Genomic DNA, 26683 nt, shown 5'->3' with positions numbered 1-26683 from the left:
TAAGCCTCCAAAAACCAATGGAAAACAAAGAAAAAAATTGAGGATACTATTCATTTAAGAAACTAATGATTTTTGAGTGATTCTTGCTGTTTCTCCAGTTCCATTTATTCATGGCTTCTGAATGATTGTATGTGGCAAGCTGTGAGAACTGCCGTTGCTGTTCTTGAAGTGCTTTCTGGCTTTCAGTTGGAAAAAAAACCCTAAGCATACAATGAATAAAAATTATACAGTTATTTTATGAGAGGCTAATTTTCCTCTCATCACACACAGACCTATCAGACTCTACCTTTTGAAAGGACCACTTTATCCTGCACATGAAAATAGCTCTTTAGGACGGGAAGTACAATGGAGCTGGAATTCATGGTTTATATTACAATTATCTTATGTGAGCGCCAAGTACAACTTTTTTCCTGACAATGCTGCCAATGGAGTCATAATCTATACCACAAGACTTTTCCAGAAGCATGTACATAGGAGTTCACTGAATAATCATTCCCTGAAAATAAACCAGGCAGCAGGAACAAGTGAATGAGCTGTGCAAGAAGAATGCATGTCAGACGGACAGACGGACCCACCTTGTCACAGCAGGAAATGGTGGGAAGGAGGCGGGTGGACAAACAACAGGAATAAAAATTTAGATGAACCTTTTGGCCTCATCATTCCCCCTTCACTCTTTTCTCCCCCCTCCACCATCAATTAGCCAATGCCAGGAAAGGTGTCTCTGAATATATTAAAATGCCTTTGGGAAATATCTGAAGGAAAGGTACCCTGAAGGTTGCGGACTCTATCTAAGAAATACTGCTTGTTATTACATGCTAGGTCTGTCCTCTCCTGTCTACCTCCTGGGCTCTTGTTGGTCAGTGCAGTACACAGAAGCAGAAAAGCCCACCAGAGCCATAGGGTCTAACCCTTTGCTACAGCAGGCACCCCGTCACAAAACACTTTCTTAAACCAGTGTATTTATTAAAAGCAGCTGTGTCTCCTTTAACATCTGTTCTGTCAGGATTAAAAAACCCAACTCTTTCAGCCTCCTCTCTAAGTCAGGTCTCCATGGTCATCCCAGTGACCCCACTCTGCATGTCTCCTGCTTTGTGGGCTTCTCTCTCCCAGAACAGGTGGCAAGTTTCCCACTCATCTGGCCACCGCCCACAGTGTCACTGCCTGTCTGAGGGGTTTGTGGTTGTCCGGGTCTCAGCCCTGGCTTGCCTGCCCTCTTCTGCTTGTACCTGGGTGTGCTGGGGATGCATGACCATGAGGCATCCTCTTTCTGCATGCAACATGCCTAACGCCCAAGGAGACCCCCCACCTGGGGTATGTTATGATCCATATGGGAAACCCCAGAGTCATATGAAATCCTTAGAGCATGCAAGGCTTAGTTTTCTCTGGGACAGAGCAGAGGGTGGGGATGGAGGTGCTGAATTACTACCAGTTGCCTCTAGTGATGGAAAATGTTTGACAGAGCATAAGGCCTGAATATACTACATTTCCTAATGTCTCCTGTCCTTTGGCCAGTGAAGGACTGAGAAGACAAAAGCCAAATTAATTTTGGGAGAGACTAAAAGCAATAAGGTCAAATCCTGTGGCACTTTAAGGTTCTTCTTTAAGCTCAACTTAACCTTAGGGCCATTTAATCACACTTACTTATACTTTTCATTTCTAAAAGTATTGCTCTAGCATTTGTATTTCTAGAGAAAAGAACTGGAGATGTCTACACTGCAGTTCCCAAAGCTAGAAATCATAAGGCAAGTAAAAGCAACAACATGGATCAAAATCTAAGAACCTTGGTTTTTTAGCCTAAAATAGCAATAGCATTTTTAGACTCAGCTCTTCTTTAAAGCTTAGGGGTTTATCTACATTGAGTAAAACTTAAACCATCAGTGTTTTAATGGGAATAGGTCAAATAGATTTTCACTTTTTGATCTGTGTTTCATTCAGTCTTATGAATGACTACCATTGCTACAGAAGGACTTATAGTGGGAAAATATCCAAATAATCCAAAGGTAATCCAAACTGCCTCCAAAAAAAAAGGGACGCTGATTCAGGAGAGCACTTGCACTTGCTTCCTACTCCCCAGCCCTCACTCATCCTCATGCCTCTCCTCTGTAGCCAGCAGGGAGAAGGCAATGGTGTTGCATGCCTTGGTTTCAGTCAAGGGTGGGCAATAATAAATCCCACAGCCTCTAAAGCACGTTAATAAATATCTTTTGGGTGTTATGCTGAAGATTAGAAGAGAAGAAATAAAGGTGGAAACAAAGTCAGGCCTCACATTCATTTTGATGAACGACGGGAGAGATCAGAGGCTGGAGAGGGTGTACCTCCACAGTGCCCCTGACAACTTTCCTATTCACTGGCACCAGGCGGTGCCCACAGTGTCTCTCGTCTCTTGCTAGTGGTAATGGACCTAGCTGAAGAACAAGAGCCTACGGGTGTTCATTCAATACATTTCTGTGCTAAAGAACCAGAAAACCTTCTTCAAGAATCCATAAAACCTATTTTCATACAAGCTGAGACTTACAGAAGCAGCTCCCTGAGCAGCAAGATGGCATCTAACAGTCTCTTCCCTGTGGATTAACCAGGGTCTCATACGAACTGAATTAACCTCTTGCAGAAACTTAGTATCTTGAAACTTCTGCCTGTTTCTACAGTTTGGCTGAAGTCAGCCAATGTCTTCCAGAGTGCTGGGTGTGGGGGATAGACGGAGCGAGACAACATGATCACATACGTCTTGCATTCCTTGGATGACAGCCAAGGGGGAGAGGCAGCTCAGAGAGCTGGTAGGGGTGTATAACCAGATTAAATAACTGACTTCCCGCTGTTGAGAGAGGGAGAGACGGTGCTTCTTTCAGCAATCCTGCTCCATTACAAATAAGTGATGTCATGACTTTAAAAAAAATATCACCTACTATCCTGCTCTGCTTCCCCCAAACATTACTGAAATGGTTTGCTAAGAAAGAATTAAGCTGTAATAGAGATGGAGATGAAAGAGGAAGAGAAAAAGCAATGAGGCAAACAATTCCTTTGGTTTAACCCAACTATAAAGCATCCTGGAAGAATGGCAAAAAAATTAGCATGGTCAGAAAAAAAATAGGGCAGTTGCCTTTTCCTGATGTGGTTTTTCAAGAGTATTTAACGTTTGGATATTTCCTTTCACTGCTTTCTGCCATTCAAACTTTTTTGTTATTTAGCTTTTCAGATCAAAAGTGGTTTTTCCTATAAAATATAAAAAAATTTCCTAAGGCAAACTATATTTCTGTCTGAGTCAATAATGTGTGGTTATCTGAAACAGGATCAAAAGGAAACTGAAAAACTAAATGAACTTACTAAGCAGACCAAGTGACTCAAGAGGTGCCCGAAGAGTCAAACCTTGATCTGATGCAGAGTTTATTCAGAACTGAACAGCCAGATTAGGGCTTGCGCACCATGGTACAGACTGTGTGCCATTCACAGGACAGTTATAGTGAAGGCTGGTGAGCTGGGGACTTAAAAAGGAAGGTGTAGACCAGGCTGGTAGACATAGTTATTCCCTCTTTTTTTTTTTCTTTCCCTGTAAGGAGACTGTGGAAGAACATTCATTTTTCAGATTGAAAGTATTGAAAGTGTCTGCATTCAGCCTCAGGGGACCTGTTCCACTACAGTTTAGGCTCCTGGATTTTGTTTAAGGAAGAGGATGAAGAAGTGAGGAAGGGTCCACATAATCAGGGTAGGAGCAATGAATGAAAATTAAATATCAAGAAATACTGAGCAAGGATGGATGGGCAAAATAAGAGGAGGATGAAAAGCCAGAGTTTGAAGAAAGAAGTGCCCCTCTCTTGGCCTCAACGATATGCAGAGGGGCCTGAGGTCAGATTCGAGGACTGCCCGTGACAATGTGGCTTCTGTGTCTCCCTTGACAGACAGTGATCCAGCTGGGGAAAGTGATCACCCCTTCTGCTTTTGAGGTCTGGGGGAGTCAAAAGCAGTTCCCTGCCCACTATATGGACGCTTGGCTGCCTGAGCTGAGGGGCAGGGAGAGGGCAAGCGGAAGCAGCGAAGGCCCTTGTTCATTGTTCCTCAACTCTCCTTCCTATCCACTGCTTCATTCCCTTGGGCAATGCTGCAGTCATTATGCTGAGTATTTAGAGGAAGCTGCAAGGGGCCTGGCAACGATCCTCACCAGAAGAGCCACACCAGCCTTAGGGTCTTTGCTTGGAGCAATTTGGTGCCTCATCTCAAACATGGACATTCAGCCTATGTGAAGGATTTCAAGAGACAGACTGGGAAAGTCTCCCTGAAAGAGTCCTTGGGGGAAATACAATAAGCTACCTAGTGACAATGACTGAGTTTAACCCCTCAAGGATCAAAAGTCCACTACTGCCCTTCTTCACTCACCAACCATTTGAAGACAGTTCCTTTAAAAGGACCTCAAGTGCAATAACATTTGAGGAAAGGACTATGAAGGGAAAGGCAGAGACTGGAAAGAATTAACAGGACATTTTGAAGAGTACTTGGTCTAGTTTTGAAGTCAACCCTGCACTGAGTGGCAGAGTGGGTTGGATCAGAGGGTTGAAGGGTAAATCAAATTATTTGATCCCATGCTTCTGTGTGAGAAGTGTGATTTCCCCCTCCCCCATTCTGTTTTAGGACATTTACTGAGGCAGCCAGCAAAGACTTTGGTAAGGAAGTGCAAGTGAGACTTTTTCTTGCTGATACCACCCAGTACTGATAAGTGTGATACCAATAAAAAGAGGAAAATGAAGTGTTCATATTATCATAGTTGAAAAAATATTACTTCCTAACTTTTCTGTCCCAGACACAGCCTATGATCAGAACACGTGTACTCATGTATAGTCCTAGACAACTGGACAGCACCCCTTTGAAAATGGAAGGAACACCTTATCAAGGGCAACTGGGTCCTGAGGAAGTCTTCAAAATCACTGAAATAATAACTTTATACACACACACACATGCATGAGCACACACACATGCATGACGCAGAATCAACAGCGTTATAAAGACAGAAAATACCAGGTCATTGAAACAGCATTCACCAGCATTCTTTATCCATCCAAGCAGATTTATAGCCCTAATGAGTATAAAATGAGCATATGATTCCTTCAGGATCACCATCTTATCTCTACATCTCTCTCTTCTTATGCCTGCTTTCAAGTTAGACGCCTGCAGATGATTATTAATAATAATTTCTACTTCGACAACAGCATTCGAAGTCTGAGTCAATACTGGGACTGCATTTTGACAGACACTGAACCAACACAGAGGGGAGGAGACAGACCCCAACATGAAGAGTTTTCACCTGAAATGAATGGCTGGTGCCAAGCCTAACAAAGAAACAGAGAATTTGTCCATTGCCCTGCAGAGCACATCAGAAAACAGGCCATGAACCTCCTTACTATTCCTATGGACTTTCATCAGACAAAAAGATTTTGCCATATGTAGTTATTTTGCATACTTAAAGTAAAGCTTTTAGGCTTACGTTAGGGTAAGTCAGAAGACATGTATAACTCACATGGATCATAACATCAGTAACATGTACTGTGGCATACTGGCTTTGCACCTTTTCAGGGATATATAAAGAGCTGTGAGGTAGTCTTCCAATTTAAGAAATTATAATCCCATCACCAGAATAGAAAAATACATTTTAAGGTGAAATAGCAACCAATTCTGTAAAGGTAGGGAGGACAAAGGGATGGCCCAATGAGATATTTTCATTTATAGCTTCCACAATTCTATAAAATGGACATGTCTTAAAATTTCTTGTTAGTTCCTTTCTTCAAGAGAAGAAATATCCACAAATTATCTGTCATTAAGACCTCAGCCCTGTCCACACACATTTCTTAGAGCCAAATTCAGTTGTCACTGACCTGTTCCACTCGGATATCAAATTCTCCATTCACTTTCTTCCCCTGGAAATATTTGGCCCTGCAGAAGAAAAGAGAGACACAGACATGGTTGATGAAGATTTTTGGCTTTCTTTACATACTGTTTTGCTTCTGCATTTCCCTTTTTGGTGAAGAATCACAGCATGTTTTCCTAATTCCTATCTTCTTTCAGCTTTCTGTTCTCCAGGAGAAACCTGCCAAGCCAGATGAAAACCACATTGGAAAGTTCCTTCAAGGCTTGTGACTTTTTCATTTTATTTTCAAACTGAAAACCAAATGCTCTCCTAATCTTTTCCAGAGCAACAACTCTAATCAATGATTCTTTGCTATATCTAATTTAATACTCAATCTTTACTCTGTAAAAGGAGAGCAGCATATGGCATGACATCGGAAGCTTTTCTGGTGTTGAGCAAGGATCTTTGTTATCATAGCTGAAGTACTTGTGAAGCCCCCTCTCTTGCTCTGTCACTGCAGAGCTGCTTTTCAATTCTGTTTGTCTTTCTGCTACTGATTTAGAGAAACAGCATCTGCATCTACAGTGTCACTACTGAAAGATCTCTTCTCCTGAACTGAGAAACTGTGTTGCTTTGAACAGTGTCATAAGAAGGATGTATACCTTCCATCACCTTTGCTCCTACCTGCCTATACGATGCAGACAACAAAGCACTTTCAGAAGGGTTGGTTGTTCATGAGAGGGGAAGGCTGACAGTAGTGTTGGAGAAGAAAATGTATTAGAAAGGCAGGCAGTATTAGCTCTTCAAATTCATATTTGTGTATAATGCCCCTTGTATTGATCAGTCAGGAGGGAAAATGTCAATAACATTTCCCCTGTGAATAATTCTCCCCAGTTCTTCCCCTTACCAAGCAAGCTTGACAGAAGAAAATACCAATTTATCTTCTCAGACCTCCCCCCTAAAACTTCAGGGAGACCATGTAAGTTCCAAAAAGCTCCTCTATTTGGAAAGCATTGAAAACACAGTTAAGCCCTGCAAGAGCTGTTTCCAGAGTGAAAGTAACTCTCTGCATTCTGTTTCCAATTGGCAAAGAGGACAGAATAAAGAAGTAAAGGAAAATGAGGGGAAGCCGGCTTTGCTCCCTATTTTATAGTATTAGCAAAAAAAAGAAGCTGGCTCACATTTTTACTATGTGTATATTTGTTCCAATAAAAAAAGGAGAGACAGTAGGAAGGCAATTTTCCCCATGGCTGAAACATACCAGTTTTCAGCTGAATGCTCCCTTCCCCCAGAAACGTGAAATATAAATAAAAAAGTTGTTTTGTTTTTTCATTCTGGCTCAAAACCAAGTTAAAATTTTTCATTTTATTAGAAAAAGACATAAAAAGTGTTAAAAGTTTTCTGCTTCATTCTAATGAGGGTATCTGAAGTCTGTATCACACTTTCTTTCCCAGACAGCCCGTCCATCAGCATTGGGCTAGTAAGACCGCTGCATAGATGTCAGTGAGGGATGGTGTAGCAGCCAGGAATGGCCAAGACCGAGTGGCTCAAACAACCCCTGACCAGTATAAAAAGCAGAGCTCTGGCCATTTTTCCTCCCCTTTTTGAATTTATGAGTGTTGCATGAAAAACAGCAACTCAGCAAACAAGCTGAGACATCACGCCTCTAACAATAAATGGCAACGCTAAATACACTTAATAATTCCATCACATTTCTGGAGGCATGGCTCTAGAGGGTCAGGTAACATTCCTTGCTCCTAAACATTGGAGATATTGATGGAACCAGTGACTTCTCAAAAACCAGAATAAGCTTTAAGAGGGCCCACAGGAACTGGTCTGAAATTTGAGGCGTACTATTCACTGGTACAAACTTGTTTTTATTCCCAGCACTCTCATAATGTATACTCCTTACCCACATTTATGAAACACACTTCCTCCCTCTATGGCCTCTCCTCTTTGCTGACCAGCTGGTTGCAAACTCCTTGGTGCTGCTTTGCTTCAGCTTGTAATGAAGTGTGATTAACCACGGTCTTCAGCCCAGTACAGATGGAGCAAAAAGGATTCCACTGCCTAGTCAAGGAAATTAGCCTTCCCATGGTTAGAAATTCCTCTCTCCCATCTCTGCAATATTGGCTTTGCTCATGGATAGTTACACAAAAGGCACATCCAGCATGAGGAGTCACTGGAGTAGAGCAAGGGTCCTCATCTTAGACACTGTGTGGCCTCTCCTTCTTATCCCTCTTTCCACACAGGTTGTCTTATACTGTGTCTCAGATAACTCAGATTTCTTTTAACATCACAAGATATCACTTTCTTTCCAGGACAGCACCCCAGGAGGGATAGCCTGCTCCAAGTATCTCTTGAAGACTACAGGTGCTAAGCAATTTGCAGCCAAGTATTTTGGTCAGCCCACCATTTTTACACAGCCTGGGTAAGAATGAAACATCACTGAAATGGATGGAGTTATGTTTTCAATGCACATCTGGGGTTTTGGAGCCTCTGTGCAGCAGAGACTATCATGTTGAAATGAAAAATTGCTGTAGCCTCACCCTGGAGCTCCTGAAATTTCAAGCAAGCTGGAATCATTGCTGATGCTGCGGAAACATCATGATGCCTCCATTGCAAGAGGGAGAGTTTTTGATCAATATTGTACGATATATGAAATGGCTTCTGGTCCCTACAGTGGATGTGGGATGGAGGCAAGGAAGACCATACTGCTCTGGTGGAGATGCAGGAGAAAGAATGATGGATGTTTCTGGCAGGTGAGACTGTGCAAGACATTTATAGATGCTCTCTGCCCTAAAACCACCTGTGTATGGCTATTCCAGATTTCTGCTTAGGAAGTGACATGCTGCAGGGTTATCTAGACAGCCTGTAGTGCAGCAGGGGAGTGGCACCCAGAAGACCCGTCAAAGGCCTTTCTAGGGGAGCCTCAGAAGTGTCCCCATTCACCCCCAGCACAGCCAACTGCCAGTGATCCGAAGAGTGACTCATTGGCCCAGGAGGGGGGCTGTCTGCCATCCTCCCTGCTCGGTACACTGGGCAAGGCACTGGCTGTGCAAGCCCACCCCCTCTCTCAGGCAGCCTGTAGCACTGACCACCGCTTGGCTGGCCATCCCTTTATTTTAAAGCATGTCAGATGTTCAACCCGCCAGAATACTGTGTTATAATTTGGCTAGGCAGGGTGCAGATGAGATGGTGTGGTTGCTGTGATCTCAGTAAATTAGCATGTAAACATGTTTTGACTGAAGAAAACTGCAAGGCCATACTAAAGAGTAGTTCCTGGGTGGGATTTACAGTGCTAGGCAATGCATTTAAATGTGGCCGCACCATCTGGGAGGGAGGAAGCACTATAATAAACAGCCAAAGGCCTATGCTGGCTTTCAGGGAGAAAGCTTGACCTGAATCCTCTCTCTTTGTGATGAAGAAACCGCATGGTCTGGAAAAGGACATATTTTCTGGGTGCAAGGGCATCAGACAAACATAACTTCTGCTTTCTGCCTCAGCCCTGACATGATTACAGGGCCACAAGAAACCCGATGCCTCTTCTTATGAAGTAATTTGGAAACAATAAAAGCTTATTTTCCAGAGCTGCCATGAAAAAGTCTCAGTCTGCCTCAGTGACTGTGACTGGAGGAAGCATATACACAACTTTGTGTCAGATATGGAACATATCCTTAGTATCAGTAGGGAAAAATAAGTGATCAATTCACTTCCAATTACCTACATAAGAGCTAATTCACAGAAAGGCTATGTATAACATTAGTGCCTTTAGGTGTTTGCAAAGCATCTGTCTGAGCAGGGGATGCCAGCACTGATCCAAGACTGCAAACACACCTGTAAGACACTCAAATACCAGAGTTTACCCCTCTGGTGTTACCAACAGCTGGGAGAGTTTGCACTGCACCTATGTGAGGCCTGCTCAAATTGGCATGCTCCCCTGCACCTTTGGACTAATGCCCGTAGTCTGCAAACACAAGGATTCAGTCATAGGGCACCAAGTCCCCACCAAAGCCTTGCATGTCACCCTGACCAGGGGACGTAGAGCTGGGCTAGTGGGCTATAGGTACGGGAGCTGGACTGGCCTGCATTGCTGTGCTGCTCCTGTGTTATGGGGAAACACGGCACAAGAGAAGCAACTCCCACATGTGGAGTAGGGGCTTCCAGGATCAGGAGCAAAGGGCCAAAAGTCACAAGCTACTTCTGTTAGGAGAGCACATACGTTCTTGCAACTTCCCTCTGTATGATAAATAACCAGTTACATCTGCCTTGTTTTCTTTCTACGAAAGTAGGTGCAATGAATGCCCAAAGCATCAGCCAACATACATGCTCAGCATGGGAATCCAGGAGAAACTATTTGTGCAGAGCTTGTACTGTCTCTTCTGGCATTATTTCTTCTCTCTTCCCTCTGCCTTTTTTCTCTCAGTGCAAAGAAGCATATCTGAGCTGCTTCAGAGGACTGCTTCAGTGTTTTCCTCTGGACCTGTGTGAAACAGAGACATCAGGGATGCAGCAGGGACCTGCACAACTTCTGCCAGGCTGGAAACTGCTATGCACAGGCGAGGAATAGGAAGAGATGCCCAGGTATCAAGCATCAGCTAGAGAAAGTGCCCAAGGAGTTCTTCCCTAGGTACAGTGCCATTAGACAGCAGCCTATGTAAGAAAAGGTGCAGAACACCAGCTTCAGCATCAGGGAGTAGCCAGGCGTAACAAGAGATCCGAGGTGATTGTGACAGGCATGAGGAGTGCAGTGATTCAAAGCTTAACACTGCTCCTGCAGGTCCATTAGCTGGGTGAAGCAGAGGGTGCGACACGTTATGCAGCTTTAAACAGAGACTGGTATTTTGTACTAAATTCATGGGACATCTTCAGGGTATCCTGTAAAATGGGTCCTGTATGAAGTAATTTTTTATGATTGGAAGAGGTCAAAGCTGAAATCTTCCTATGAGAGACATCTTCTGATGTAGCAAATACTGCAATTGCTAGTAGTATGTCTTGGAGTAACTGAGAAGCCACCCTTCAGACAAACAAATAAGTTTGAACCCAAATCCCCTGTGATGTGAATGAACCCAGGCACTTTCTGGGGCATCGCTGTTTGACAGAGGCCTTAAGCTACAAACTCAGGAGCAGGCTTGTACCTTCACCCCAGAAATGGGCTCAGTATCACTGAAAGTGTGCCAAAGAGGGGCACTGGGATATTGTAACAGCAAATTCCTCCAAATCCTCTGACTGAGCTTGCACCTCTGGAGCATGACACAACAGGCAAAGAAAGCCAAGACACACTTTAGATGGAGACCACTTCTCACCTGGAGTGGGAAGCAGCCTTTCCCAGCCTGCGGAGGGGCCAGAACAAAACATGCTGAGGAGAGGGGAAATGTGCAGGACTCCTGGGGAGAGGTGAGCAAGAGAGTGGGTGGAAGAAAGAGGGAGAGAAATGGTGAAGAGAAGACATGGGCAAATAAACCAAAAGGAATCCATGGGTAAATTCTGGAATTATCTGAATTATTTCCCTGGAATCACATTACACATTTCTCTCAAGCCCCTTGGGAAAACAAGGCATGTAATTTCTTTCTGGATCAGCCTGGAGAAGGCAAGGCTGAAGCCCGCTGCGTTGGGTGTGGGGGGACCTTGGGGAGGGAGGGGAGGGGTGAGCCACTGTACGAAATCCCTGTGTCAAAGGGCCTGGGGGCCCAAGTGATGCACAAGGCACTCACTGTATGTCCGCATTGTCTCCTTCATAAAAGGGGCTGGGACTGGGAAAAAGGAGGCAGTTTCCAGGATACTGGCCAGCAGCCGCTGGAATGCCTCGACCCCCCCAGCCCCTACATGCTATAAAGGCAGTGGGGAGGGGAGCGGGGAGGAGAGATGCATTTGTGCCCTTTTTTCTTCAGGGGTGAAAACAAGGAAGGTTTTCCTTTAGGGGCCAGCCCTCAACCCCTTCACCACTTCTCCCCAGTTTAGCAATTCCCAGATACAAATAGTAAGGACTTCTGAGATGGTCAGGTCCTGACTGCCCAGGGCATAGGGAAGAGAAAAATCATTCCACAAATGCTGAAGTCTGCAGCCTACTGGAGCTTTTGTCCACATCTGCTTTGGCCCAGAGACTATTATGCACTCTTCAGCTGTGGGATGGACTGCTTGGTAGTTAATATTTATTCTGTAAGAGTACCTTGGTCCAGGAGTGGAAGGTGTCAGGATGCTAAAGAAGGTAGATAAGCATGATGGATGTGTGCTTTGCCACCCCAGAAAACAAGGTGTGAATTACAGGTTAAATGGACCAGAGGAAAGTACAGAAAGAAGGAAAGGGTACCTGCACTGTACAGACAGACAGGGAGGGACCAAGAGGTAAATCTAAGTTTTGGGTTGAGTCAAAAGGTAACCCTAAATACACTGATACTTTGCCAGAAGCTCCACAAAAGTTTCAGCTCCAGCCCTGGGGTGCAGTGCTGCTGTGCTCAGCCCCGTATCTCCACCAGGGTGAGATCATCTTGCTCTCGGTGCTGTCACCACCTGGTGACAGGTGCTGAAGCCACCGAATGGAGAGCTGGCTTAGCTGCACTGCAGGTAGGCCCTTGTGTCCAAGGTCAGGCTGTGGGAACAGACTGCCTTTGTTACCTTATGGGAAGAACCACAAGACCCATCTCAGGCTGGTTACTGCAAAACAACCCCCGAGGCATTATTAGTTACGGGATCATACCAAGAAAAGAAACACCTCTCCTGAAGAGGTTTGTATCAGGCTGTGATGGTGGTATAGTTTTGTTTTTTCTTGGATAAAGGAAGTCCTCATGGTGAGGTCCTTGATGAGGTCCAAGGTCCCACCCTACAGCGCTGGAAGGATTTTCTTGGCTTGAACACAGACAGAAAGGGAAGCTTTGGGGCAGGAAGGGAAAAAAGTTTTTAAAATCTTCTTTTGTGAGTCCTCCGGTTCTCTCAGGGAGCCAAAGGCCTGTTTTGGGGGCTGACCTGGGTTGGCAAGCCACCAGCACTTTAACAATCGCAGACACAACCATTCAGGCTGCTCTTTCTATTCAAGGAACTATGGAGTCCCACACAATACTGGCCTCCCAGCATCTTCCTGTGCCACCTCCTGCTCATGAAATGGGGGTGATCAAAGCCATCCCCCTACCCACCAAGGAAAGAAGCACTAGTTAGTGCAGCACTATTGCTTTTGGGCACAGCTTTTCGTGCTTCTCTGAGCTGTCACGATAGGAAGGACACTTTGCTGTAGGTCTGATCCCCCACCCAGGCTACATCGTGGTCACATTCCTCCTGGCCACATAGAACTGAGGGGGGCAGTGGAGGGGAGAGGCTGCTTTAAGTACGACATGAGGCAGCAATTTTATTTTGCGTATTATCAAAATAGTGCATTGCTGGAACATTTCTACATTGCTAAATCTAGATGGTATGGCCTGGAGCTGTTTGCAAGGGGTATCATTTTGTTGAGGATTGTGCAATATTTTATTCCAGCCCACTTGTGCCCTCCCTGAACCTGAGGAGCAGGGGAACCAAGCTAACTTGAACCAACACTGAGGCAGGGCTGCTGGCTTTCAAGAAGAAGAAATCTGGCTCACAAACCTTGAGAAACATATCTGAGGAATTTTTTCTTTTTTTTTTAATGTACGGGACTAGGCAGGACATTCTGAGGTTAAATTCTATGCATTTATAGGAACTCTGGTAAAGCAATTAAGGTCCCAGATTTGACTTTCATTAGCATATTTATAACCTGGTGGGGAATGTTTTCCATATTCCTTGTGTCTATTTTTGTAATGATACTAATCCTTTACATTTCTGTATCACCTTTCATTCAGGAGGACTAGCTCCCAAGTTGCTTTGCATATGCAGGACAAAAATACAGGCAGACATGATGGTGATATACCTAAAATGGATCAGAAAGCAATGCGATAAATGAAATTTATGGAATATCTTTGACAGACTTACCTCCTTTTCACCCCTATGCCTATATGCTAGGGAATACAGAAAATCTTTGTGCTGCTTACAAGTGCGCACACACATATGCATGCACACGTTTAATACAGACTTGCTTCCACTTTTCCCTAAAAATCTTTTTTGCCCTCAAGTCACACTTGGCGTGAATTATAGGAACAGAAACATTCAGTCCTGGGTAGACATGGCTAAATGATGAAAATATAAGGTTTTTTAGCCAGATTGGTGAAAACATAAATTTTACTTTTAAGTGTTTTTCAAATTATAGCTGCATAGTTGCACAGAACTTGTGAAAAATTAAAAGGTCAGCCATGTATAATATAAGCTAATTCATAATAATTTATTGTCAGTTACCACCATGTTAGATGATTTTGGGCTTCTTATTAGAAAATACAGACAAAACTTCGCAATTTCACCTGCAAATTCCTGAGGTCAAGCTTAAAGTATCAATTCTGAATAATAATAATAAAGATAAATGATAATGAAGTCCAAAGCCAAAAGTTAGTCCAAAACTTCCCATTATATTTGAGTTAGGTACAGAAATATTCCTCTGAATGGGAGCCTTAGTATATCGTCTTCAGCCTACAGAAAGCATGAAATGATTCATGACATGCATTGAATATATTTGAAAAGGAATTCCTTGCAAAACAAATTAGGATTTAGGAAGTCCCATATTACTAAAATTCAGTAGTAGACTGTTATTTGACCAATTATGTTTTTTGACAAACGACACATTTAAGACTCAATATTGTCATGCATTGTTAGAAGTAAAAATAGTTTTATTTTCATAAATATGAGTTGATAATTTCCTCTGAACAGTATAAAACAGTAATTCTGTCAGGTCAGTCCATAATTAGACCTGAATCATGACATTATTGTTATACAAAGAACCATTTCAGATGTATTAAGAGGATTTAATTCAGTATTAATCACAGTTTTTCTCTTCCTTCATCTTTAAATTTTTGGAGACAGATTCAAGTTCAGGCAGATTTGGCTGCAAAGTAACGGGAAAACAACAATGCAATTTTGTGCCTCCTAAAATATCCTCTGTGGTTTTTTTTTTTTCTGTGAAACATGGCACAATCCTCGTGTGTACAACTGCCGCACATAGGGCACGTGTATTCTGTGCAAGACAGCATGTAACACTGTTAGCACTTGAAACGGCCCGAAATTCGGAGAAAACATACCGATGGCTTTGAAAAGTGACATGAGATATTTCACAAAAGCAACCAAGATACGTAATAAATGCAACAAGAACAACTTTGTTACGCTCTCTGGTCCAAAAAGCAATGTTTTTACCATATGTTGTTAATAGGAGCCTTAACTGTGCTTGATCACTTCCCACATAAGCTGTTTAAACACGAAGCATTAGGCTAGAAAGCTGAGCACTTTCACAGAGGATGGGGGTTAACAATTCACAGTACTAAATCCTGTTTGATCTGTTGAGAAATTCAATCCAGCAAGAGCATGATTTTACTTAATAGTGTGTCGGGCGAGAAAGTTGCCAGAGGTGGGACGTTTTCCTCCTGGCTGAGGTCGGGCCGCCGGAGCTGGCCCATCTGCCATTACATGGAGTCCTGCCATCCCTCTTCCTCATGGTCCCACTCCCTCTTGCTGCGTGTTTGCACATGTGCGTGTGTGTGGATAGTCATGTCTGAGCTCCTTTTTTTTCTGGCAGCTGCTGTAGGTGAGTTGTGGATACATTTTTGGAAGTCTCCCAAGGCACAGATACTCCTGACCGACAAGAAGGTGCCTCGTTCCCCAGGTGGAGGCTACCCAGCTGAGCTCTGTACCACTAATGACTGAAGAGAAGCAGAGTTTTTCCCTAGCATTTGCTGCTGTGGGCGCCTCTGAGGGCTGCCTGTCAAAGCCAAGAGGACGAGGGAGCTGTATAGACAGTGTTTTCCTCTCATGCACATCCTGCATGCTGCAGATTCAGTGTGTGCTTCCTTGCAATGCGTTAGAGCAGGGTCTTAGAGAAGGATGGAAAATTTGTCAAAACGTTGCCACTTTAACAGAAAGCTGGGTGAGTTCCCTTGCTTTTAATAGAATGTACCTTTCTTTTACTGCTGCTAATGCAGAAAGCAGCTGATCATATTCTGTGGGGCTCACATTATTTTTATAGTACTTTGTCTTTGGAATAAACCAGAGCATATTGCATGTCAAGAGTGGTAAGGATTTTATGGAGGAAGATAGGCAATGGATTCCCATGGATGGTCTTTGCTTCCACCAGGCCTCTGCGAGAAGTTGAGTGCTATACTGTATCATCAGAGACAGTATAAGTAGCTCCTTAAAAATAGAAAGGATTACCATTTGTCACTTTAGAGCACATTCAACATGTACTCGCCTATTTGGGTTGTTAGAGCATTTCATCATGCGCTTGTGCAACACCTCATCCTAATCCACAATTGCAGGTCTTTGCTGTAATACAGTGATGAGAAATTAATGTCTGGCTTGGCAACATTACTACAGTCTCCAATTATGAGAAACTGTTTTCATTTAGAGAAGAGAAATCAAATAGCAGATTCCACCGTCTCTCACCCTTCCTGTCTGTGAACAAGCTAATCCTTGTTGTAAACTCTGTATAACTTGCTGTGGGGGAGGAGGCAATGTGGAAGCCCCCCACCCTAAAATAAAAGTAGCACTTCAGCAGTTATTTCTTGGGGATCTTTTCTGGTAAACTATTTCAAAATGAGAAGGAAAGGGTTTATTGAAAACCAAATACAAAGGTTTTACAAGTAGCAAGAACCAGAGCATGCAGAGGTGAAATGCATTACAAATATGATGCTTCTTCCAAACCCAAAATTACCAGCTCAGAAGTAACAATATGTTGTTGTTCACCATCCAAAGTCTGAAATTGTTTCAGCGCATGATACAGAGTGGACAGCCAGAATCTCTGGATAACCAGCTTCTTCAACCATGATCTCACAAGGCAAACGTTGCTGCCTGGGGCTGGTCAGCTTGAGCTCACGTAATACCCTGGCTGAGACCAAGAAGATGACTGGCATTGCTTTGAAGTACCTTACCAAGAATAAACACCCATGGAGCCATAGAGCACTGCTCTCAAGGGCTCACTGAGTTTCCTGGAGACATGAAAATCAACGGCCAAGTAGCACTCCTAGCCTACTGGAGTGGTTGCACTGGTGTAGTCTCTCAGAAAGGACCACACGCTACTTTGAGGCTGAGGAAGTTTCTAGGCATGTGTTTCTGTCCATGCTACAAAGAGCCATAGAAATCTATGGCAGGAATAGTGTATGAATCCATACACTAATTTTGTTCAGTGCCTTCAAAACCTTAGAAAGAGAGAAGGCAGGGAGCCTTTGCAAGCAGAATTATTAGATATCTGCAAGCCTGTGGATAGAGGCAGAGAGCTGGGAGGAATGAAAGGGGTTCCCCATCGTGTGTAGAAACTGCTAAGTTACAGACAGCAGAGGGATAGCCAAGACAGCAGGATGCACGGAGTGCTTACACATGAATGGAGGAGAGAAGACAGCATGGGTAGCCATACCTCCTCTTTATATCTCCCAGCTGCTGCTCCTTGGGCTAGCTCAGCTCACAGACCATGAAGTCTGCATGACAGAACAGCAGCTGGGAGATATAAAGGCAGGGATTTGAATGCAGTGTGTATTTTAAAACATGAAAACACTGCAACAGAGTCCAACCCCTCCTCTCTTTTCCCCTGCCCAGACTACCTTCAGCACCATTAATCTCAAGGAAAAACTACATTGGCCTTTGAGCTAGGGTTTTCCTCTCTGATTAATGTTTGGACTAAGCAGAGCCATCTAAGCCCCAGATGCTAAAGCTGTGCATTAGCAGCACTCCCATCCCCAGCTAGAGGATGCTGTGTTAAGGGACTGCCACCTGGCAGCATCTTCAAGGAACTGCAAAAACGCTAAACAGAAGTCGGTGATCATCAGCCTTCTGGGAGGCTTGCAGGTGCACCCAGGAAGGAGAGATCAGGGCTGAGCTGGACTAGTGTTGCCGACTGAACTACCTGGCATTAAGAGGCTGCTACTGTGATAAAAGACACTAGGCTGGTGAAACATTTGATATGACAACCACCTTTTCAGGGACTTTCCTACTTAGTTAAAAAAGTTGGTTTTCCTTTGAGAATATTCCCACTGTTTTCCCTCTCTTACTTCAAGTTGGCTGAAGAAGCCTGACCTAGTTGTACTCAGTCATCGCCCCTTTTTATCAAAGAGCTAGGCTCTTGCTTTGTGAAGACGCACCCAGGGAGACACGTCCCACATTGTCCCCACTCTCCTGGGAAAGCAGAGAAAACCAAAGTTGACGACCTTACCGAGGAGTGGCATGGATTGAAAAGAACAATAAAATAATCTTCCTTGGCCAAGACCTGCTAACCCAGCTTCCTTCATTCTGAAGTCTTCAATGTGGTCCCCTTGCCTGTGTTACCCTTTCATTTTTTCTATGTTGTGACAAGCTGGCAAATGAAACATCACTTTTTTTTGTAAACAGAGACCAGCATTGACCAAGACACATTTGAGGCTTGGATGAGCCTGAGAGACTTTTGCCAATAGCTGCTATGCTTAGCAGGTGAAGGGCCCTTGACCAGTGAATGAACTCCAGTCATTACTATTGGTAGTAATAAGCTTAGCTCTTTTTTTTTTGTACTTTATGTATAAATTTGCATACAGAGAAAAATTCAAGAGAGGTTGAAAGATGGAAAGATTGAGTCCTTTTCCATTTTTAAAGCCAGCATGAACAGTAGGCTAAGGTCCTGAACCACATCACTAACACAACTTCAGCTGTGACTTCTTAGGAACGTTGCTAGGTATGACAGCTCAGCTAAGCCTGCTGATCCGAGAATGCCCAGTGTGTGTTTTTATACTGAGGCCACGAGAAGTTTGCCAATGAGTACCAAATGAACATTTTTTTTTCAAGATAGATATGAGAAAAACCTACGCTGCCATTTATGCAAGTCACCGGACAGACACTGACCTGGGGCCAGAGTTGGTAACATAGATGTGAAAGTATCCATGCACCCCCCTGCAGATGCACTGTGCTTCCCAGATCCCTCTCACCCCCCAAACTCTGTAGAGCTGAATTCAGCAGGGAGGACCATGATAGCTTACCAGTCCGTGTGTGCATCATCAATCACCAGGAGGATCTTGGGTTTCTGGGCCACAGGTGGTGCAGGGCTGGCTGAGTGGTCGATTAGTCCTGCAGCTGCTTGTGTGGTTTGCTTCATGGCACTGGAGATGGAGCTGAAGATGCTGGTGCCAGTAGAGGAAGAGTGCGAGGGCTGTGGTGGCTGCGGATGCTTTCTCTCCATGGCAGGAGAAACTGGGGAGCTCGTGGAGTTGTCGGGGCGCTGCAAGTCCATCATGTAGCCATTGGGCAAATTTGCCACGAAGCTACTGTCTGAGAGACGCCTCCGGAGGAAATTCATTGTTGGAGCGTTGTGTAGAAACCTTCTCAGCAAGAGTGGGGCTGAACAATGGTGTCACTAGTCCTGGGGGACGTTTCTCTGTGTATTTAGCGTACCTCCTTGCAGTCCCGCTAGAGAAATATGCCTTTGTTTTTTAGCTATATTTTCTTTCTCTCCTGTGGGAAGAGAAACAGAGACATATAAGTGAGATACATACTGTGAGTCTGAGATAAGAAAAACTCTTTTGGTCATTTAAATGGGTACCTTAATCAACAATGAGAAGGAAAAGGACTACTGGTTTCTATGCAGTATGCTACACTAGTACAGCCAACCAGATAGGACAAAGTACGTTTCATCACCTTTTCTTATCCCAAAACATTTTCAAGTTGGGGCAGACCAGCTTACGCTAAAGTTCAGTGGCAGCTTCAAACTACTCATTTTGGTCCCTACTACTCTTGGCACTCAAAATTAGACTTTGAGTCAGGTGCATACTGGTGGTTGCTAGGTATAGCAGACTACCTGATTTTACAAGTTCATTTGTAGGATTTTTGCAGATGCTCAAAACTGGAGGTTTGGCTGCTTAACCCTCATATACCTTTTTTCCCCCCCTGTTGTTGGGGTTTTTCTTTTGTTTTGTTTTAAGGAAGGTTTCTTGCTCTGCTTATCTTTTCCAGTAAGAAAATGAACACTGTGAAATATAACCATCTGGCTCATTTCCCTTGACCATATTATGATGACTGAACACTAAGTTTTTCAGCAGTTAAACAATCTCAGAGTTAGTAGTTACTTTTTCTAAAAATTTTGCACCTGTAGGCACAGCCCAGAACTTAGTTTTCCACAGTAATTCCCTGAGACCTTTTATCTGCTGAGACAGCCTTTGAGTCTTGACCAGAGGCTGGTTGGTGAGATTTGGCAGGGAGGAAGACAGAAACATACTGCTGGTAAAACATAAATGTTTTTCAGGACAGACATATCTGCAGCAACAAAAGTGAGAGTTACACATCAAGTGAGACAAGTCACACAAATTCCTCATATCATCATTAAATCATGCCCCAAACTCCTTCAAGTCTTTTTGAATGAGCCCCGCTACAAACACTGGGGCTCTTCGCCCTGACCCGTGTGGTTTGGCCTCCCTCACTACTGACGCTCTTGCCCTAGTCTCTGATTGCCTCCTGATGGCAGGAATTTGTCTTTGCCTAGTCAGTCCAAGAAAGCTCAGTGTCTGCAAATCTCCCTCCTAGAGATGTGGCTGAGACCTCATGGAGCAATCAAACAGCTTTCTTAAAATAAGATACCATTTATTTTCACCTAGAGGGATTTACAAAGCTCTAGAGACAAAGGCTTCAGACCTGTCTATGTCTCTACCACTCTTAGCCCCTAGAGTCTTAGGGAGGCTTGGATGAGCCTGGCTGGAGTAAGAGAGCTACAAAGAGTCCCTTGGCACAAGTCCCCCAAATCTCATCATCCATCCCCACCCCCACCCTGTGGGCAGAGGATCTATCTAGAGCAGAAGGCTCCCTGCTGAAGCTGCTGACATCGGCCTATTAGAGCAATTTTTCTTTGGATTTCTCAGCTCTGGTAATACAAGTCCTCTAACTTTGCCGGAGCATGGAGGTAGTTTTTTCCCAGGGAATAGCTCAGGAAATCTTTAATGACTTCCTGCCACATTTACAGTGGATAATGTATCTCGAGGCATTGTGCTGACTTCCCGCCCTGTCCTGGCGCACCCAGTGACTGCACAACGTCAGCAAACACATGCACCAGTGAGCACTTTGGTAGTACTGACTGTTTATGCAGCAATTGTTCCAAAAAGCAGGTAACATATAGTATCCATGAATTATGATCTAGTTATTCACCTCATATGTACATCCACACAGCACTTGGCCTATTCACGACCTACCACAATAACTGTGAGTGCCAGCACAGAGTCGTCCACAGTTACCTGTCTGGGATGGCTAGAGTGGTAGGGCCTACAAAGACTTTAAGGGACTTATATACTACAGGCTGGGTAAAAATGTGCTGTGCTATCCTCTGCTCAGGAACCTGTGTTTTCTACCTTGTGTAACACAAATAAGAAAAAATCCCCTCACTTAAATGACAGTCCATGTAAAAGTAGGTCTGGTCCTGGCTAAACAAAACATCCCAGAATTCTGTCTACTGTCAGAAGGGCTCCAAATGACTATCCCAGTTCCGCATACAGCAATTATGTGCACTGTCCTGGAGGACCTTAGCATTAACTGGCAAGAGGTGGGATGTAAGTCTGATACCAGTCTCAGGAGGAGTGCTTTTAGCACAAGATGCCTGCCCCTTGCACATTTTGCACAGCATCGCAGAGAGCTGCTGGTTCCTGCTGTGGCAGCTCTCAGCCACGGGAGGGAACCTGGCCCCAGCCATACAGTCAGGACAAGGCTCTTTTCACAAGCCAGTATCCTTGGAACAGGGTCCAGAAGGACTTGCATGCTCTTGAAAGTGTTTCTCCACCACTGCCAGGTGCTTGCATGGCTGCTTCCTCTTCTGCAAGATTTGCACTCTCCAAAAGAACATGGGCTCCTTGCAAAGCATCAGAAAGTAAAGCAACAGGCAAATGTCTCTGCTCTGCCCTGCACTGTGGAAGCAGGGTATGGAGGCATGTGGCATAGGGTGTCCCAGGGCTGGGAAGGACCAGAGTACCCTGTGATGCACCTGGAAGGCACACAGGTTTCCTACACAACAGGGCTTCCCAAACTGTGCCCTTCAGTTTACAATAAACAATTTATCATATTTATTGCAAGGCCATGACCACTTGCCTCCTGGACCCTTTTAAACAGCAATATTTACAGTGACCCATCATTTTTTCCACCAGGGATTTTGGTAGTGGAAGATGTTGCCCAAGAGGCACTGGGCACTGGCAAAAATCTCTTGTCCAGAGAGCTTGGGACACTGCTCTGAGACTGCCTTTCCCTCTGCCAGCTGGCACTGCCTCCGCTTGCTGCAAAGGCTGGGCTGTGTGCCGCTGGCTGGGGAAGGAAGGAGACAAAACTTAAGCAATTAATGTCACAGGGAAATCTCCCTCCATCAAAGCACGTGGAGGTTAAATTCGAACAGGATGACACTGCTGCAGCAGAGAGTAATGCCTGGCTGCACTCTGGGATGGGGGATGGCAAACCCACGAGAAACTTTGACTTTGGGTCTGTCAAAGCAGTAGCACAGACTGTCCTCCTCTCATTACATACATTTTTCTAATGAGCTGGGGCTATGTAATTAAAATAGCATTTCTCTTTTTTTAAAAATTAAGTTATTGGTGGCTTCACTGTATTGATTTATCTGTTGCTATTAGTGCTGCCACAGAGGAGGTCTTCTCCGCAATGGGAGCAATGTAAACTGCTGCCAGATTCCTTTGCTTACTGGAAAACCTCATGGTCTGCTTCTTCATCATGTACACTTGCTGTTATTTAACTTTCAGCCGTAGGTGTTTTCATACAGACACAGGCCGAGTAGGTTAGGACCTAATTTTCCTGCTGCTTGAAACTCCCTGTGGACATCCTGAGGGCTCATCGCATCAGGCCAAAACTGGCCCTATGCAGCTTTCACAGCATGCAGCTCTCGTACAACACAGCATCTACCTGGAGTATGTACAGATCCTACTCTAGTAGGCAAGCAGGGCTCTATCTTCAACAAAGCCAGGAGCCAACACCTCCGTCAGAAGCAAGACAAATCTGCTACACAGTATTTTGTCACTCCATAGCCACAGGTAGGAGAGCTGCTGGCTCTACGCCATCAAGTTGTACCTTGCCTCTGTGCACACCAGTGTCTTCCTATGGTTCACATGGAGACATGCCACCTACTTAACACTGTACCAGGCATGAACCTACCCATAGGAAGGCCTGTAGCCCCCTGCACAGTTGAAACACAGCCCACAGGCTGCTTCCAGGAGATGTTGCAGCTCCTGTTGAGTTCCTCAAGCTGTAATTCAGCAGCTGCCTCCCACCATGCAGGAGTAATCTGCTGCAGTGTGAAACAGCTGCTCCCAAAAGCTAGCTGGAAAAACAGTGAGCATCTGGGCTTTGGAGCTGCAGGTTGGGGATCCGGGCTATATTTCAGGATAGGGAAATAATAAATGAGGCATAGCAGAATGGGTGAGCCCTGAGGAAAGAGAGCAGGCAGGAGAGAGGGGGAGAGAAGGAGGAGAAGGCACAAGCAGAAAGGGAGGAAGTAAGCAGGAATCGGCTCAACCAAAAGACAATGCAGGAACACGCAGAAATCCCAACAACGAAAGTACAGTCAGGGAATCAAAAGGAAACTATGTGAGCCACTAAATGAAGCAAGAGGAAGGTCAATTAGAGCTGACCTTGAAAAGTGGCTGGTACCATCAGGCCCTTACTAACATGCAGTTAAACTTCCTGGCTGGTATTTTTGGAAGGCCAAGGAAGGGTAAGCAATCTGCTCCTTCAGCATGTTGACAGCAGCCAGGCACCTACCTGCTTTTTCTCAAGGATATACTCCACAGAGATGCAAGTAATCTCAGAAAACCTGTTGACATGTGTTAGAAAACAAGAACAAAACATTCACTTAAACCTCTTGTCGGGTTACTTTCTAATGTGTGGTAGCATCAAGAGGGAACCAAACTCATTGGGCTGATATCTATGAACCGCAATTAAATTTCCCCCAAGCTTGTTACCTATGCTATCAGGTAATGAACTGACACAATCACACTAACCTCTGTCTGATTCCTTCCCTTGACAGCCTCAACGGAGCAATGCTGGAGGTGGCAAGATGGAAAACCAACCTGGAGAGATTAGCCTCCCACCTCACCATAAGGGATGGAACACTTATTTCTGCCCCATGGTGGATGGAAGGATGAGGGGATGCTCCTCACCTGGCAACAGCCACTTACTGATACCACTCACATCCATTTCATGGATAGCCTTCAGCATACATTCAAGTTTTAAGCTATTCCCATGGGTGCCTTCAGGCACATTGACACAATGTGGGAATGGACTTCTGTGGAGGGACAGTTATGTTATGAGTTCCAAATCCAGCTGGATGGCTTTCCACATATGTTTTCAAAAAGAGGAAAGCAAGAGCTTATTACTGTCAAGCTTTCAGTGTTTCGCCCTGAATGACTTCAACATTCCCAAGCTTGCCATAGCTTTGCATAGCTTAGCATTTCTTGGGAAGAATTGAAAGCAGAACAAAACAATTAGTTCTGAAATTAATTAGAACTTTTGCTGGGGTTTCACCTCACTTGCCACAGTTTTGGACTCAAGAGACTCACATGTTCAAGCATTTCTTGGTATTTTTCAGTACAAGCTGAAATTCCATAAATCAGGAAATAAAAACAACAGGGGTTAGAAAAAGAAAAGGATACCCCACCAAACCCCTCACGTGTTGCAAACCTACAGCATTTACAAAAAGTGTAAGTGTTGAAAAGACTGCATGCCATGCCAAAGAACAGAGGAAAACAGGGAGTTTCTATGCTGGTGTTCAGTTTGCAGAGAGCTTTTCCAAGCATCACCAACACAGTGCAGCTCTAATATAGATGCTGGTGGAAATCTCCAAAGCATGTAAAACTACAGCACAAATTCCACCTAAAATCAGAAGGTTTGTACATCCTGGTGCCAGATACGCCCCTGGAAATTGTTTATCTGCTATGACTGACACCAGCAGAGCTGTGCTGTCTCTTTGAGGCAGTTGCAATAAGTCAGGACCCTGCAGTTGGAGGGGGTGGTAGGGCAGGGGAGCAGAGACAGCACACTGTCAGGACAATGATGCTACACAGAATCCGAGCTCCCTGTGGTGTGATAGACAGTTGCTTGTCAGAATTTCACTTGCTTCCCAAATTCTGTATTACCTTTTAGAGAATCAGTGATTTTCTTTGGAAATGTGCTTTTTGAGGATTCTCACAAGAAGCCAGTGTCTTGTGCATCCAATTTCTTTGTTTAGAGAGATCCTCAGAGATGCCAGGAGGCCTTATTGACAGAAATGGATCAGTTTACAATGTTCAACATGCTTCATTAAGCCACTGATACATATAAAGATGCAATAACTCTCTTGTCTTATCGCTGCATTCTTGTAGACCTTAAAAAACCCTCTCTACTTTCTTGGGTGGCTATTTAACTGGAAAAGTCTAGGCTTCACAAATCTTATTTATTTTTTTCAGTTTGCAAAGCTGTTAGTGCTTTTTATATAGCAGTTTCACTATAGGGGGTTTGCCTTAACTAGTCCTGAAGATAATGGGTGTGTGCATACCAAACTGAGTGTAAATGTGACCATTTCCCAAGATCTACACTTAGCCCAGAGAATGAGTTAGTCTGTTTCCCCTTTTGCCCATTATTTCATAAAGGCAGGCAAAGAAAAGAAGGAAAAAACCTGACTCTAAAATGACAAAATGTCATTATAAGATCATGAGGCTTTCAAGTAGATTACAAAGGAAGATGACTAAAGCCATGAACAATAGTGAAAAATTTTCTAGTGAAAAATAAATCTGAATGTTATGATAATACTCTCTGGCTTTAATACTCACAAGAACTAGAATCATGATTTGCTACTTCTTGGAAACAATCTGCTATTTCCTCATTTTATTCTCACTGTGCAAATCCTGTTGGCACCTAATGGCCACAGTGTTGTCTCAGCGGTAATATCCCCTTGTCGACGAGCTCAGGGAGGCCTTTTGTGGCCTGTCTCTATTCAATATCAATACTTGCTTATCAGCAAAGCCAGACCCAGCTCAACTGGAGCAGGCAGTATGGGGCAAAGAAATCTCATGCTAATCCTTGAATACTATAGAGCCATCTCAAACTGAGAGTCAGTCGAGCTGGCAAACTGTCTCAATTTCTTATTTCGCTAGAGTATTGTGGTCATTCGCACCCCGAATGATAGCGACACTAATGCTTCCATTAAGGCTAATACTTATACACATACCAAAGAGGCTCCTCAAGTTTATATTAAAGAAAAGCAGGAGACAGCAGTACAAACCAAATAATTTGTAGAGATAAATGCTCTGCATATTAAGTGGTTGAAATTATAAGGAAGCAAGCAGGGCTCCGAAGTCCTCATCTTTCCTTCCCAGTCTTGGATCTGACACGGTTTGTGTTGTATGTTTGTGACACATGCTCTAAGTTTCCTGCAGTAAGCATAAAAGTCCTGATTTCATGGTGATAAGAGTGAAAGCAGCACCAGACATGCCGTTAATAGAGCAGGGATTTCCTTCAGCTGAGAGACGTGTTGCTTTGAAGAGTGCTGATCTGAATAAAATAAAGAAACTGGATGTACTTAATATGTAGGGCCTGCCAATATGCATTAGGGCTTGTCCACATGAAAGATGCCTAAGGGACTGCAACTCACAGGTTTCCAGAGGAAACTGCAGCAGCCTGCCCAGTGCTAGTGGGCCTCCTGTTTCCATTATGATCACGTACCCTTTCTCATTCCTAGGCCATTTGCTTTCTACTGTATTTCAATTCTACTACAATAGACTGGTTAGTCAAAATGCAGGTAAACAGAATTTTGTTACTATAGAATTAACTAGATACGTTGGGGGTGGG

At 44.1% G+C, this 26683-nt stretch overlaps 1 protein-coding gene across 2 annotated transcripts in view; it reads right to left on the bottom strand.

The window, feature by feature from the left end:
• The window catches only part of SYN3 (synapsin III), a 196806-nt gene that overhangs the window by 157220 nt on the left and 12903 nt on the right, over nucleotides 1-26683 (bottom strand). For both annotated transcript variants that reach the window (XM_064455745.1, XM_064455750.1), the window contains exons 2-3: nucleotides 18868-19339; nucleotides 5859-5916 (exon numbers count right to left, since the gene is read on the bottom strand). In XM_064455745.1, the coding sequence (XP_064311815.1) occupies nucleotides 5859-5916; nucleotides 18868-19184 (375 nt within the window). In that variant the 5' untranslated portion in view covers nucleotides 19185-19339. The remainder of the gene's footprint in view (nucleotides 1-5858; nucleotides 5917-18867; nucleotides 19340-26683) is intronic.

This window comes from Phalacrocorax carbo, chromosome 1, assembly GCF_963921805.1.
Source record: "Phalacrocorax carbo chromosome 1, bPhaCar2.1, whole genome shotgun sequence".
NCBI lineage: Eukaryota > Metazoa > Chordata > Aves > Suliformes > Phalacrocoracidae > Phalacrocorax > Phalacrocorax carbo.
Note: the sequence above shows the minus strand (reverse complement) of the source record. Positions and strands in the feature narration are given on the sequence as shown.